Source organism: Leptodactylus fuscus, chromosome 5, assembly GCF_031893055.1.
Source record: "Leptodactylus fuscus isolate aLepFus1 chromosome 5, aLepFus1.hap2, whole genome shotgun sequence".
Taxonomy (NCBI): domain Eukaryota; kingdom Metazoa; phylum Chordata; class Amphibia; order Anura; family Leptodactylidae; genus Leptodactylus; species Leptodactylus fuscus.
This window is the reverse complement of record NC_134269.1, coordinates 202906989-202922473: the sequence shown is the minus strand read 5'-3', so window position 1 is coordinate 202922473 and position 15485 is coordinate 202906989. Positions and strand designations below refer to the sequence as shown.

At 43.8% G+C, this 15485-nt stretch overlaps 1 protein-coding gene across 1 annotated transcript; it reads left to right on the top strand.

Annotated features, from left to right (window-relative positions):
- The first annotated feature begins 13334 nt into the window (after window positions 1-13334).
- Window positions 13335-15197, top strand: LOC142205077 (alpha-2Db adrenergic receptor-like). The gene has a single exon (XM_075276430.1). It carries the CDS (start codon window positions 13686-13688, stop codon window positions 14880-14882), a length of 1197 nt encoding a protein of 398 aa, XP_075132531.1. The 5' UTR covers window positions 13335-13685; the 3' UTR covers window positions 14883-15197.
- Window positions 15198-15485: the final 288 nt, after the last annotated feature.

Sequence of the window (15485 nt, the reverse complement as noted above, 5' to 3'; positions counted from 1 at the left end):
TGTGAAGGGCGTACTGAGTAGCATATAATACAGTGTGGGGGCGTACTGTGAAACATATAATACTGTGGGGGGGCGTACTGAGTAGCATATAATACAGTGTGGCGGGTGTACTGAGGAGCATATAATACTGTGTAAGGGGCGTACTGAGAAACATACAATACTGTGGGGGGGCGTACTGAGAAGCATATAATACTGTGTAAGGGGCGTACTGAGGAGCATATACTACTGTGTGGGGAGGGCGTACTGAGGAGCATATAATACTGTGTAAGGGGCGTACTGAGAAACATACAATACTGTGGGGGGGCGTACTGAGAAGCATATAATACAGTATGGGGGGTATACTGAGGAGCATATAATACTGTGTAAGGTGCGTACTGAGGAGCATATAATACTGTGTTTGGGGCGTACTGAGAAACATATAATACTGTGTGTGGGAGTACTGAGGAGCATATAATACTGTGTGAGGGGCGTACTGAGGAGCATATAATACTGTGTAAGGGGCGTACTGAGGAGCATATAATACTGTGTGGGGAGGGCGTACTGAGGAGCATATAATACTGTGTAAGGGGCGTACTGAGAAACATACAATACTGTGGGGGGGGCGTACTGAGAAGCATATAATACAGTATGGGGGGTATACTGAGGAGCATATAATACTGTGTAAGGGGCGTACTGAGGAGCATATAATACTGTGTTTGGGGCGTACTGAGAAACATATAATACTGTGTGTGGGAGTACTGAGGAGCATATAATACTGTGGGGGGGGCGTACTGAGGAGCATATAATACAGTATGGGGGGTATACTGATAAACATATAATACTGTGGGGGGTACTGAGGAACATATAATACTGTGTGGGGGGTGTGTACTGAGGAGCATATAATACAGTATGGGGGGTATACTGAGGAGCATATAATACTGTGTGAGGGGTGTACTGAGAAACATATAATACTGTGGGGGAGTACTGAGGAGCATATAATACTGTGTGGGGGCGTACTGAGGAGCATATAATACTGTGTGGGGGCATACTGAGGAGCATATAATACAGTATGGGGGGTATACTGAGGAGCATATAATACTGTGTGGGGGCGTACTGAGGAGCATATAATACAGTATGGGGGGTATACTGAGGAGCATATAATACTGTGTGGGGGCGTACTGAGGAGCATATAATACTGTGTGGGGGCGTACTGAGGAGCATATAATACTGTGTGGGGGCGTACTGAGGAGCATATAATACTGTGTGGGGGCATACTGAGGAGCATATAATACAGTATGGGGGGTATACTGAGGAGCATATAATACTGTGTGGGGGCGTACTGAGGAGCATATAATACAGTATGGGGGGTATACTGAGGAGCATATAATACTGTGTGAGGGGCGTATTGAGGAGCATATAATACTGTGTGGGGGCGTACTGAGGAGCATATAATACTGTGTGGGGTGCGTACTGAGGAGCATATAGTACTGTGTGAGGGGTTATGAGGAGCATCTAAATTTCAGCCCTCAAATGGTCTGAGGGACAGTGAACTGGCCCCTATTTAAAAAGTTTGAGGACCCCTGGTATAGGAGATGGTATATAGTGTGTATATGTCTCATACTTCTGCTTTTATACTCATATTGGGTAACTGTTACTAGACCAAAGTACCATCATTTGGATCTATTTGGCCTCTATACACAATAATAAATCTTCTGCACACATGTACAGTACTCCTGAGATGGAGCTCGGAGTTCACTCCTTGTCATAAAGATTTCGTGTGGGTTGTATTCTCTGTCACCGAGCCATGATCCCACATCCAGCAGCAGGTATGTCAGGTCTTCATGTATGAGTTAGTAGAACTGTTGCTAGGAAAGGCTCTGTAAATCTGTTTTTAGCAGTCAATTAGCAATGGCAGGGCTGTACTTTCCAGGTAGATGAGCAGCCATCTCATTAGCCACGGCTCCGAGCAAGCTCCTAATAATTGATGATACCGCCGCTCGCTGCTGCCCTCGGAAAAGCTAAAACTTCAGCCATGCTATAAAGACAGGAGGTGCATGCTAAATCATTATTATATGCCAGTGAAAAAAGTATCCAATGCTTATACAGTATACCAATTATATCGCATGAGTCACTCCAAATACTGATGAAGTAATGTCTACAATTGCCAATTTGGCTGTTTAGGAATTCGGTCTATACTCGAATACAATGGGGCAAATTTATTAAGATGGCATTTTATACACCCGTCTTACTAGAGGGCCCTTGCAAAATTTTGGGCAAAATAAGATGCGCAGGCGTTGTAGGGAGGTCATACAGGCACATAGAGGCCACATACACTACTCAGCCTCATTTTGACATGTTTTAAGGACATTACATCAAAGTTGGATCATCCTGTAGTTTGTTTTTCACTTTAATTTTGGGGGTAACTCCAAATCCAGGCGTCCATCGGCTAATAAATTTGATTTCCATTGATGGTGTTTGGGTGATTTTATTGTCATCACATTCAACTTTGTACAGAACAAAGTATTCAATGAGAATATTTCAATCATTCAGATCTAGGAGGTGTTGTTGGAGTGTTCCCTTTATTGAGCAGTGTATATATAGATATATATATAGATATAGTATGCTATACACTGTACAAATATACAGGACCGACCACTAAGTGCTTTCTAGAAGGAACCAATAAGTAATTGCATGTTTGTAACATTTTCTAAAGGACATTCTAGGAAAAATAAAAGGGAAATCCATATTCGGAACGTCTCTGTATATACACATGTGACTTTATGTCATTGCTTGTATTTGCACAGACCAAACTTTTCAGAATATAGTACAAAATAATATTCCATAAAGATTAACCCAACCGAGGCATAGACTGAATGTAACATGCAACTTAAGCAAACACTAGCACCAGCACAGAGCACTTACAGAGGTATTATATCCCTCATTTATCTATGGAAGCCTTAGGCAATTGGCAGATGTAGCGGTGATGGAAATTATATATATATATATATATTACTACCTCCAGTACAGAAGAATCATTGTGTGTACAGTGACATACTGCACTATTCAGGACTAGGATAGAAAAGTAGATATTTGTAAACTAATCTAACCTAGTGCTGAAATTGTAACACCCTATACTGGCACTATAGACTAGATTCAGTGGCATAACTACCGCCATAGCAGCAGCAACAGGGCCCGGGACATTAGGGGCCCGGTGACAGCCGCTACTGCTGCTATCATTATAATCATTATCATTATTATCATTATAATGACTGGTGGACCGGGAGAGGTAAGAAACATAAAAAACACTGTTACTTACCTCTCCACGGTCCTGCCAGGCCTCCTTCCTGACATCCTTTCTGACGTCTCTGACGTCATGTGACGTCCGACGTCATTGAAGAAGGACAGCAGCGGAGAAGACAGCATAGGAGCCGGGGGACAGGTAAGTAGCAGTAGCTTTTTATGTTTTTATTCCCCCAGGTCTCCGATTATTATACTCTGGGGTCTGAAAAGACCCCAGAGTATAATAATTGTTTATGGGTGTCCACAGTAGGACATAATACTGTGTGCAGGGGCCACTATGGGGCATAATACTGTGTGCAGGGGCCACTATGGGACATAATACTGTGTGCAGGGGCCACTATGGGGTATAATACTGTGTGCAGGGGCCACTATGGGACATAATACTGTGTGCAGGGGTCACTATGGGGGATAATACTGTGTGCAGGGGCAACTATGGGGTGTAATACTGTGTGCAGGGGCCACTATGGGGGATAATACTGTGTGCAGGGGCCACTAAGGGACATAATACTGTGTGCAGGGACCACTAAGGGACATAATACTGTGTGCAGGGGCCACTATGGGGGATAATACTGTGTGCAGGGGCCACTATGGGGGATAATACTGTGTGCAGGGGCCACTATGGGGCATAATACTGTGTGCAGGGGTCACTATGGGGGATAATACTGTGTGCAGGGGCAACTATGGGGTGTAATACTGTGTGCAGGGGCCACTAAGGGACATAATACTGTGTGCAGGGGCCACTAAGGGACATAATACTGTGTGCAGGGGCCACTAAGGGACATAATACTGTGTGCAGGGGCCACTAAGGGACATAATACTGTGTGCAGGGGCCACTATGGGGGATAATACTGTGTGCAGGGGCCACTATGGGGCATAATACTGTGTGCAGGGGTCACTATGGGGGATAATACTGTGTGCAGGGGCAACTATGGGGTGTAATACTGTGTGCAGGGGCCACTAAGGGACATAATACTGTGTGCAGGGGCCACTAAGGGACATAATACTGTGTGCAGGGGCCACTATGGGGGATAATACTGTGTGCAGGGGTCACTATGGGGGATAATACTGTGTGCAGGAGACACTATGAGGGATAACACTGTGTGCAGGAGCCACTATGGGGGATAATACTGTGTGCAGGGGCCACTATGGGGGATAATACTGTGTGCAGGGGCCACTATGGGGGATAATACTGTGTACTGGGGACACTATGGGGGATAATACTGTGTGCAGGGGCCACTATGGGGGATAATACTGTGTATAAAAAAGAACGTTCACAGCCCTGTGGTTTTTCTCGTGGTCTTGGTGCGACAAAATATTCTTTTCTGTGCTACTACCAGTGCACGGATAACCATGGAATCCTGCCGGTGCAGGTACCAATACAAATTTCAAGAAAAAATCCAAAAGTAATCCAGCAACCAGTTTTGCATTAGATTAAAACATTATGTTTTATTAGTCCATTTAAAAAAAGGGAGTAATTCCTTTGCTTTGACAGTAAACCAGTGACAATAATTATGAAAAAATGACACAGCACTTACATGAAAAAACGTGTTCGGATTACATAGGACAATAGACACACGATGCTTAACCGCCTACGCGTTTCAGGGTCCAAGCCCCTTCCTCATGGCGAAGTGGAGACTGAGTGTGAGAAGGAGATGATTTATACCTTCCCTAACTGAGTGTTAATTAGCTGTAATTGGACACAGGCGTATTCTGGCCCAAACCCACACTCAGTCCATATCTAAACATGAATGCATGTACATACATTTAACCCACACACAAGACATACAAATATAAACCATACACAGATATAAATTATAAAATACCAAAAATGTGTTGAAATTAAAAACATGTTCTATTGATCTCATATACCAGTCTCATTTATTTGTCCTAAACAGTTATTTCCATTATGTATCCCTCAATTTAATTATGCTCACTAAATTCTATTCTCGGAGTTTTATTTTTCCCGTAATCTACTAGTGTACGAATTATCTGGTCTTTAACCTTATACCCTACCTGTTACGGAGTTAGTACGCATATTTTCTACTCACATTCTCCATTCCTTCACTCCTAATGCATTAGTACGTACTGCGTGAATCACATGTTGTCCGGTCACATGATTCTTGTTACCACAGTAACTACTCATGTCATGTGATATCACATATGAGAACTTATATCAAGTAATATCATTTTGTACGTACTATGGATAGAAGGAATATTTCTACTGGACCGAAATGGCTAAACCTATGTTTCCTACTGGTAAGTATTACCTTTCACTCAGCTAAAAGGCTATCGTGAAGTTTTACTGAGATGATTTTGTACGGAGAAAATTAGTGTTCATGTCAATCTGTATATTACTAAATGATGTTACTCATTAACCAAATGAATATCCGAATATAGAAACAAATATTTGCCCTATTGCGGACTATATCTAGCTCCACTCCGTGCTACTTGATATTTTTATTATAGATACTTCGTACTTAGTTTACCCTTGTATGCTTTTTAATAGAGCCGAGACCAAAGTCAATAAAAATATGACAAATCCGTTCTGTAATTTAAACCCATCGGGAATCTTGTACCTAATTCTAGAATCCAATAAAATTCTCTCTTTCTTAACTTTCTCTGCCAGTCACCTCCTCTGGGAGGTTTCTCCACTTGCTCTATTGCCCAGAATTGAAATGTTTGCAAGGATCCCTGATGTTCTTGGGAGAAATGTTTAGATGCACCTGATACATTAGTCAAAGTAGCTTTAGAGATGTCAGATATATGCTCGGCTATTCTGATCTTAATCTTTCTAGTTGTGCATCCTACATAATATTTGTCACATGTGCTACACCAGATTATATATACCACATGGTCCGATTTGCAGTTCAAAAAACTTGGTATTACATATTTTTTATGGGAATTTTTGTTAAAGAAAACATTGATTTTTCTTGCATATTTACATGTCTGGCACCTCACTCCTCCACATTTATGGAAACCTTTATAATCCAGCCATGTTTCCCTGGTATTAGTTGATAATTTTGGAAGATTACTGGGTGAAAGAATATCCGACAAAGATTTACCTTTTCTAGATATAAATCTGCATCCTTTATGTAGGACTTCTGTAAGTATTTCATCTTGTTGGAGTATAGGCAAATATTTGCGCACTATACTTGTTATCTGTTTGAAGTTGTTATTATAATTAGTGCAAAAATATGTGCCTTCAAATTTCTCCCTATTATTTTGTCTGCTATCTTGTAGCAAAGATGTTCTATCCTTATTGTTGATGTTATTCTTGGCTCTACTTAGGGACCACATTGGATATCCTCTTTTCTTGAGTCTATTTATTGTATTGCTTGCTTCCTCCTGAAACTTGCTGTCACTTGAACATGAACGTTTCACCCTAACCATCTCCCCCATAGGAATTGCCTTTTTTGTGTGGAAGGGATAATACTGTGTGCAGGGGACACTATGGGGGATAATACTGTGTACTGGGGACACTATGGGGGATAATACTGTGTACTGGGGACACTATGGGGGATAATACTGTGTGCAGGGGCCACTATGGGGCATAATACTGTGTGCAGGGGACACTATGGGGGATAATACTGTGTGCAGGGGCCACTATGGGACATAATACTGTGTGCAGGGGACACTATGGGGGATAATACTGTGTACTGGGGACACTATGGGGGATAATACTGTGTACTGGGGACACTATGGGGGATAATACTGTGTGCAGGGGACACTATGGGGCACAATACTGTGTGCAGGGGACACTATGGGGGATAATACTGTGTGCAGGGGCCACTATGGGGGATAATACTGTGTGCAGGGGCCACTATGGGGGATAATACTGTGTACAGGGGCCACTTTGGGGTATAATACTGTGTGCAGGGGCCACTATGGGGGATAATACTGTGTGCAGGGGCCACTATGGGGGATAATACTGTGTGCAGGGGCCACTATGGGGGATAATACTGTGTGCAGGGGCCACTATGGGGTATAATACTGTGTGAAGGGGCCACTATGGGACATAATACTGTGTGCAGGGGCCACTATGGGGCATAATACTGTGTGCAGGGGCCACTATGGGGCATAATACTGTGTGCAGGGGCCACTATGGGGCATAATACTGTGTGCAGGGGCCACTATGGGGCATAATACTGTGTGAAGGGCCACTATGGGGCATAATACTGTGTGCAGGGGCCACTATGGGACATAATACTGTGTGAAGGGGCCACTATGGGGCATAATAGAACACACAGGAATGCGTAGGAGGGGGTCGGTTGAGGTCTTCGGCGTCAGCCGGGGGGGGGGGGGGCCATGTCAAAAGTTCGCCACGGGGCCCCGCCATTCCTAGTTACGCCACTGACTAGATTGTAACCGCTGCTACCCCAGTATTAACTCCCTGCTTAGAGCTCACTCTTGGAATCACACCACATGGATGGATAGCACCACCTTCTCCCAGAAGATACTAGACCAGATGAATCAGCATGAAGTTCTGCAATAATTCATTGGCATATACACAACACTAAACAGTATAACATATGAATTTTGTGTAGTGCACCCTGTTCATTTCCAGCCCCCGACTCCCAGTATTGGCATGCTATTGTGGCTTTCGGCCTTTGATAAGACCCCGATGAACGATCAGCGAGGAGTCTTGAGTCACAGAATTCCCAGCAAGTTCAACCAGGACTTTTTTCAATGTCCTGCTACAATCTCTGCCTCCATTGAAAACAATGGAACGCAAAATCAAAGCAGAATCATATAGGGATTGCAATGTACATTTTCTTTACCTATCAGTATGTCTTTGTAGAATGGGAGGAAATCCACACAAACACGGGGAGAACATACAAACTCCTCGTAGATGTTGTTCCTGGTGGGATTCAAACCCAGGACTCCAGCACTGCAAGGCTGCAGTGCTAACCATTGAGCCACTGTGTTTTCTGCAGCTATTTTGGGTTGAAATTCACTCTAAAATCACCAGTGTCTAAGACTTATGAAGCACAAACAAAGCACTACAAGCCCCTAGCAAAGTCACCCATCTAGAGATTACTCTTTCCAGCGAATGTTCCAGAAAATGAACAGAAACTGAATTCAGAAAAATAAAGAATAGAATAAATTCTTGTAATTTCCATGTAGCCAAATCTATTGCATCTAGTTTGTGTAAAATGAATTAGAAGGATATACCTGCTGTATCCGACTATGCAAACATCAATGGAGGAAGAGCTCTTGCTGGATATACAGATGTCTCATACAGTTTCCATGTAGAGAGCCGCCATTACATGCAGAGGATATCTATTCCCCTCATACACCTCAATGATCTGGCTCGACTATTGCTGTTTGTGGTCATCCGCTGTAAAGCAAGTCACTAAATGCTGTTAACAGAGCAGCGGAGAAGCCCAGGCAAGATGGCCGACCCCATGATCGTGTTCAGGAAATAGAACTGAAATCATCTACAACAACAATACAAGAACAGGTCACAGAACTAGGACAAGTTTCACTATCTGATTTTAATAAGTTCATTCTTCACATGGCCCTATATTCCTTCTGACTAGTCCGTGACCGACTTTGTTACCCACAGTAAAGTAGGAAAAAAAACAGCGGCAGGTGCGACGTCGTGTAAAATCGTAATGAAAAGCTAAAAGCAAACCAATAAATAGGTGTCGTCTCAGCTTTGTTTGTCGTGACTTGGTTCTAACAACTTATGAAACCTTTACTGGGATATTGGAAATGGAACGACGGAGCGGCGGTCAACCATTAACCAATGGCAGGCCTAGCGGGACGTCAAAAAGCAACAAGTTGTAGCCAAATAGTGAACCCAGAGCAAAAAATATAGCTCTGATCCACTTCGATCATCGCCATATTGAAATCCAAACACACAACGCGTTTCGGGGTAAACATCACTTTATCGAGTACACAATGTTTATGACATACAAATGCAGCATCCCAGAGTGAGTCTACTTAGATTGTCTTTTTGTCTTACGTGATTGTGTTATATGTATTTCATGTTTTGCAGCTTTCCTATTGTGTTCGCCTAATGGTTTCCTCTTTGTGTTGGTCACTCCTTTACCTTTGTACTCATTCAGGACACATGCACTCTTGGCCAAGCCACATGTGTATGAGGCAGAAGGAACAGATGGCTTATATTGCCACAGTATTCGAGGAGTCTACATAGGGACCCCCCGAATGGAATACAGAACGCATTGACAAACGGTGAGCTTATGAAAGCACACGGACCCCATAAACTATAATGGGGTCCGTCATTTTTACGTGCAGTGTCTGCACGAGTCATGCAGAGAAAAAAATTGTTCATGAAGGGCTTCTCTGTCCGGATGTTCTGTGTGGACACCACGCAGAAAACACACGGACCCCAATATAGTCTATGGGGGTCCGTGTGCTTTCATAACCTCACCGCTTGCCAATGCGTTCAGTATTCCGTTTGGGGGGTCCCCAAGTGAATGCAGATGTGAACCAGGCCTAACAAACAGAATAAGTAGCAGGAAACACACAGAAACGCGTATATATGAGCCAGTCTCCCAAGCAATTGTCTCAGGTGCATTCACAGAATAAACTTCAGCCTCTTGTGCTGCGATGACAACTTCCCAGGAACATACTGAGCCAACTAACCTGATCGGACGCCATACACGAAAAGTGTGACGACTGCACATTGTACCGAACACCCTCAGCTTGGCTACACCCAACAACAAGCCACAACTACTTGCACAACTTCTGTTCTGCATCCTCCTGCCATACCTATAAAAGAATACAGCGCAGTACAACAGCATGGACATCAAGAAGAGTCAAAGAAAATCCAAGAGAGCAAAATGGGAGCAAATTGTCCGGGGCAGGGACTCTACAGATCTCCAGCTAGGGTTATTGTTCGTGGAGGTTAACTCTTCACCCCTTTTGAATAGGTAACCAATTGAAGAAGTCTGGGACCCCCATGGAGCAGAGGTTTTATGCTTCATAGATCGAGTAACTTCACATTCAGCTCAGTCCTATACAAGTGAAGGGGCTGAGCCGTGAAACCAACCACACTTGAGCACAAATGTACGGCACTGTGCCTTGTAAGAGGCTGCAGTGCTCACCCAAATAGCTGATCAGTGGGGGCCCCGGTGTTGAACCCCTGCTGATCTTGAATTGATGGCTTATCCTAGGCACAGACCATGAATAAATAAGTCCCAGAAAACCCCTTTAATGTACCCTATATTATATTCTCATAAAGGGGAACCTCTTTGAAGTGTATAGTGCAGTGTTTACAGATTGTCTTCATTCTCACGCATACAGTGTACTATCTATAAAAACACATGCACGATACTGACAGATAAAATGACATGCAGTAAGCTTATCAGACCTACTACAGCAAACGTTATTTATTACTCGTTGCAGACTTGGAAATGGGTTCAGTATTAGGCTGAAGAGCTCACACTTGTCTGCACCGCTTACCAAACAGGCAAAACACAGGGGTTGGCGCTAGATACGACTGTCACAAGACACTGCTTTATACTTATTGAAATCCATATTGATGAACTGCTGTAAGACCAGAAGATATCAGCGAGAATAGGGCCTACTGTCTGCCGTAAACGCCGCGTATATGCTCATAGTAAAAATACGTTGCGTAAACACAACGTAAACGCTGCCCTCGGCGATCGAGCAAATTTCACGATAGGATGGAAAAATCGAATTTTGAAATCTCAAGATTGGCTCAACCCTACTGTATATATAATACAGATCGGATCCCGATTGGCGATCAAATAAATTTCACGATCGGCTGAAAATTAAGTCGGAAATTGGATTTTAAAATCGGTCCTGAAATCTCAAGATCGGCTCAACCCCAGTCTATAAAGTGAAATTTGGGTGCACAAGTATATAACTACTGCACACGTATGTGTCCGTATAAGCGTCTTTGATCCGTCTGGTGTGAGTGTACGGTATGATCACTTCATTACAGGCACAATTGGAGCTCCCTTGTATAGACATTAGACATGTCCGAGTGCTCGTAAAATCAAGCAGGCAAGTCTTCTGTGGCTAGACAAGCGAGGACAGTATTTCAAAAACTGCCTACCATGTGAGGTTTTAGTGTGCTATAATGTAGCGAGTGTACCAAGAATGCTGTGATCGCCAATAAATATCCAGCAAAAAGGTCAATGAAAGTGGTCAGAGGAGGGTGTTAAAAAATCATTGTGATGAACAACAATTTTGCTCAATACTATTACTAAGGTGGCATTACACTTTACTTAGGAACACTAATGGGGCATTATACTGTGTGGGAGTTCTAAGGGAGCACTATATTGTATAGGGGAACTAAGGGAGCACTATTTTGTGTGGGCACTAAGGGAGCATTATACTGTGTGGGGGATTTCTAAGGGAGCACTATATTGTGTGGGGGCACTAAGGGAGGACTATATTGTATAGGGGAACTAAAGGAGCATTATACTGTGTGGGGGCACTAAGAGAGCATTATATTGTGTGGGGGCACTAAGGGAGCACTATACTGTGTGGGGGCACTAAGGGAGCACTATATTGTATAGGGGAACTAAAGGAGCATTATACTGTGTGGGGGCACTAAGAGAGCATTATATTGTGTGGGGGGCACTAAGGGAGTACTATACTGTGTGGGGGCACTAAGGGAGCAATATACTGTGTGGGGGAGTTATAAGGGAGCACTATATTGTATAGGGGAACTAAGGGAGCATTATACTGTGTGGGGGCACTAAGGGAGCAATATACTGTGTGGGGGAGTTATAAGGGAGCACTATATTGTGTGGGGGAGTTCTAAGGGAGCACTATATTGTATAGGGGAACTAAGGAAGCAATATACTGTGTGTGTGAGTTCTAAGGGAGCACTATATTGTGTGGGGGATTTCTAAGGGAGCACTATATTGTGTGGGCACTAAGGGAGCATTATACTGTGTGGGGGATTTCTAAGGGAGCACTATAATGTGTGGGGGAAATAAGGGAGCATTATACTGTGTGGGGGAGTTCTAAGGGAGCACTATATTGTGTGGGGCACTAAGGGAGCAATATACTGTGTGTGGGAGTTCTAAGGGAACACTATATTGTGTGGGGCACTAAGGGAGCAATATACCGTGTGTGTGAGTTGTAAGGGAACACTATATTGTGTGGGGCACTAAGGGAGCAATATACCGTGTGTGTGAGTTGTAAGGGAACACTATATTGTGTGGGCACTAAGGGAGCATTATACTGTGTGGGGAGTTCTAAGGGATCACCGTATTGTGTGCAGAAACTAAGGGAGCATTATAGTGTGTATGGGAGCTTTAAGGGAGCACAGAGATGCCCTGAAAATATAATATGGGCAATGTGAATCAATGAACCCTTCCTCTAAAGGTAGAGCGATGCCCTGGTGATGCCTATATAGATTAGGTTTTGTATATACCATAACTATTGCTGTGGTTCTGTAAACTAAAGGAGCTCCAATGCACAACTACATGGGGGTCTCAAGTAAAGTAGCCATTCAGTGTACTGTATGTATTTGTATCTACATTGTATGTACATGTATGTATACAGTAGATAAGACTAAGTAAAGCGGCTGTGCATGTGTTGATCTGTATATTACTAGTTTATCTGTTTAGATCCAGTCCCTGACACTTCCTGGCAAGTTTGCACTTGAAAAGCGACCGTCCATTAATGCTGTCATCCCATACAACAGACCAAAATGCATTATAGCAAAGGAAGTGAGGGACGATTCTCAGCAGAAATGTATCCCAGAGATATACATATTTCCACAGATATGTCCGCAGGGCATTCACCTCTATAGGGGTTTGCACAGAGGAAGTACATATTAATAGAAATGCAAGGGAAAATGAACTTGACATCTGTGTGACAGGGAGGCTTATGTGAGAATGAGTGTACGTGACAGTCAGAACAGTGTTCAGCATGATCCAATCTATCAATGAGCCCCTCAATACTAGGAGCTGACACTGGGCTGAGTGCTAGCATTCCCTCCCACCACTTGTATGGGCGGTGCAGGCTGCTCAGCTGTCAGGAGGAATGCTGCTCACTATAAGCTAGCGTCTAAGCTCACCTGGTGCAGTCCTGGACAAGAGGCTTCTGCTGGGACTGGCAAATTCTAGTGCCAGGGCTATCATCTCCGCTCCATGCTGAAAGACCTATGGACTGTGAAACTTCAAGCAGCTACTCCCTCCTTCTGACTATACACTGAAGCACGAAGGGAAATGCACCCAGTCTGCTGCCAAGTAAGAAAAAGCAACAAGAGCAAGCTACACTCAAGACGTAAAGGCAAAGAACATGAGCTGGTCAGCATGACCTGTAGCGGGTGCATGGGATCCATCTGTGAGTAGACACAATGCAATCCTGATCCCCTGGCTACAATGTGCTGGTGCTCTTATAGCTCCTATGACCCACCAGGTGTATTGACTTGCCACTAACATGTGACGGAGATGGAGTTTACAACTTTAGCTGCTGGGATCTACAATGTTTCTGGAAACAACAGCCAGCAGGAATTTAAGAGCTGGCCCTATGCAGCATGGGAGAGCGCCCTGATCATCATGGCGGTGGGGTCTATCATTTTATCCACCGTTATTGGGAACATTCTGGTGGTTTTTTCTATATTCACCAGTCGGGCTCTCAGGGCACCGCAGAACTTGTTCCTGGTCTCCTTGGCATCGGCCGACATTCTTGTGGGGGCTTTGATTATTCCGTTCTCCTTGGCAAAGGAGGTCATGGGCTATTGGCACTTTGGAAACGTGTGGTGCAGCATGTACCTGGCGTTAGATATACTTTTCTGCACCTCATCCATTGTCCACCTATGTGCCATCAGCATTGATAGGTACTGGTCTGTCACCAAAGCTGTAAAGTACAACTTAAAGCGCACACCGAAAAGGATTAAGAGTATGATCGCCATCATCTGGGTAGTATCGGCAGTCATCTCTTTCCCACCACTGCTGAAAACCAATACCCATAAAGAATGGAGGTGCGACCTCAATGATGACACCTGGTACGTCTTATTTTCATGTACTGTATCCTTCTTCCTTCCATGCTTCATTATGATATTCCTATACTGCCGGATCTATAGAGTGGCCAAACATAGGGCTTCTACAGTATCCAACCTCAAGAATGGTCTTTCTGGCTGTAGTAATGTCCCACCAGGTATGTGTTACCACCAAGACTGCTTAGATCACCACAACCACCATGATGGAGAAGAAATGGACCTTGAGGACAGCAGCTCTTCAATTCACAGGTTCCCGGAAACAACCCATCCCGCCCCAGCCAATGGTAACAACACTACAAAAGTTCAAAGGCTTTCATGGTCCATGAACCGAGGACAACAAAGAAGAGACAGATCTATCTCAATCTCTCAGTCCCGTCTGCAGCAGTTGAGGGAGAAGAGGTTAACATTTGTCCTGGCCGTGGTCATCGGTGGCTTTGTCATCTGCTGGTTCCCCTTTTTCTTTACCTACAGTTTGGAGTCTGTGTGTCGAGGGAGATGCGGCATTTCTGACGCCCTCTTTAACTTTTTCTTCTGGATTGGTTACTGTAACAGCAGCCTCAATCCCATCATATACACTGCATTTAACCGAGACTTCAGGAAAGCTTTCCGAAAACTCCTCAGACGCACTCCCAAAAGGACCGTGTGAGCGGAACGTGACAGTGACGAGGCAGAGACATGGTATTAGGTGCTGAGCATTGCCATAGATAGACGGCGCCGCCATCGGACTTACAACAACGTGGCGAGGACTCTAACAAATAGATACATGTCATAACATTGTGTTATCTTTGTGACGGGTTGTAAACGGTTAAATATTCAGCGATTGAGCCCGATCTGCCATGAATTTAATGCAAAAAGTATCATAAATAATGTCATATTATAGTAGAAGTTTTTTTGGTTGTATATTAACAAGTTTGTCTGGTTACAAGACCACCACCATTGCACTAATTTGCAACCAGACAAAACCTCGTATCATTCCGTATTAAAATAAGATTTTCCATATACTATGTATCAAGATTTCATTTCTCTAGATCTCTGCTTGCAGTCAATGAAACTCTTCCACTAGGTAGAATCCTGTCCTGATCATATGTAGCACGGCTCGGAGCTGTTTGCAAAAACTTCATCAAAAACCACAGTTTTTCCGCCTCCCATTGGCTCCCATTGTTTTTTTCAGGCGGAATCCGCCTTAGGAAAGGTCAGCTCTAGAAATGAGTGAGTACTGTTCGGATCGGCCGATCCGAACAGCACGCTC

Excerpts from the sequence above, each read along its gene's own strand:
- LOC142205077 (XM_075276430.1), top strand. The coding sequence starts at position 13,686 with ATGGAGTTTACAACTTTAGCTGCTGGGATCTACAATGTTTCTGGAAAC.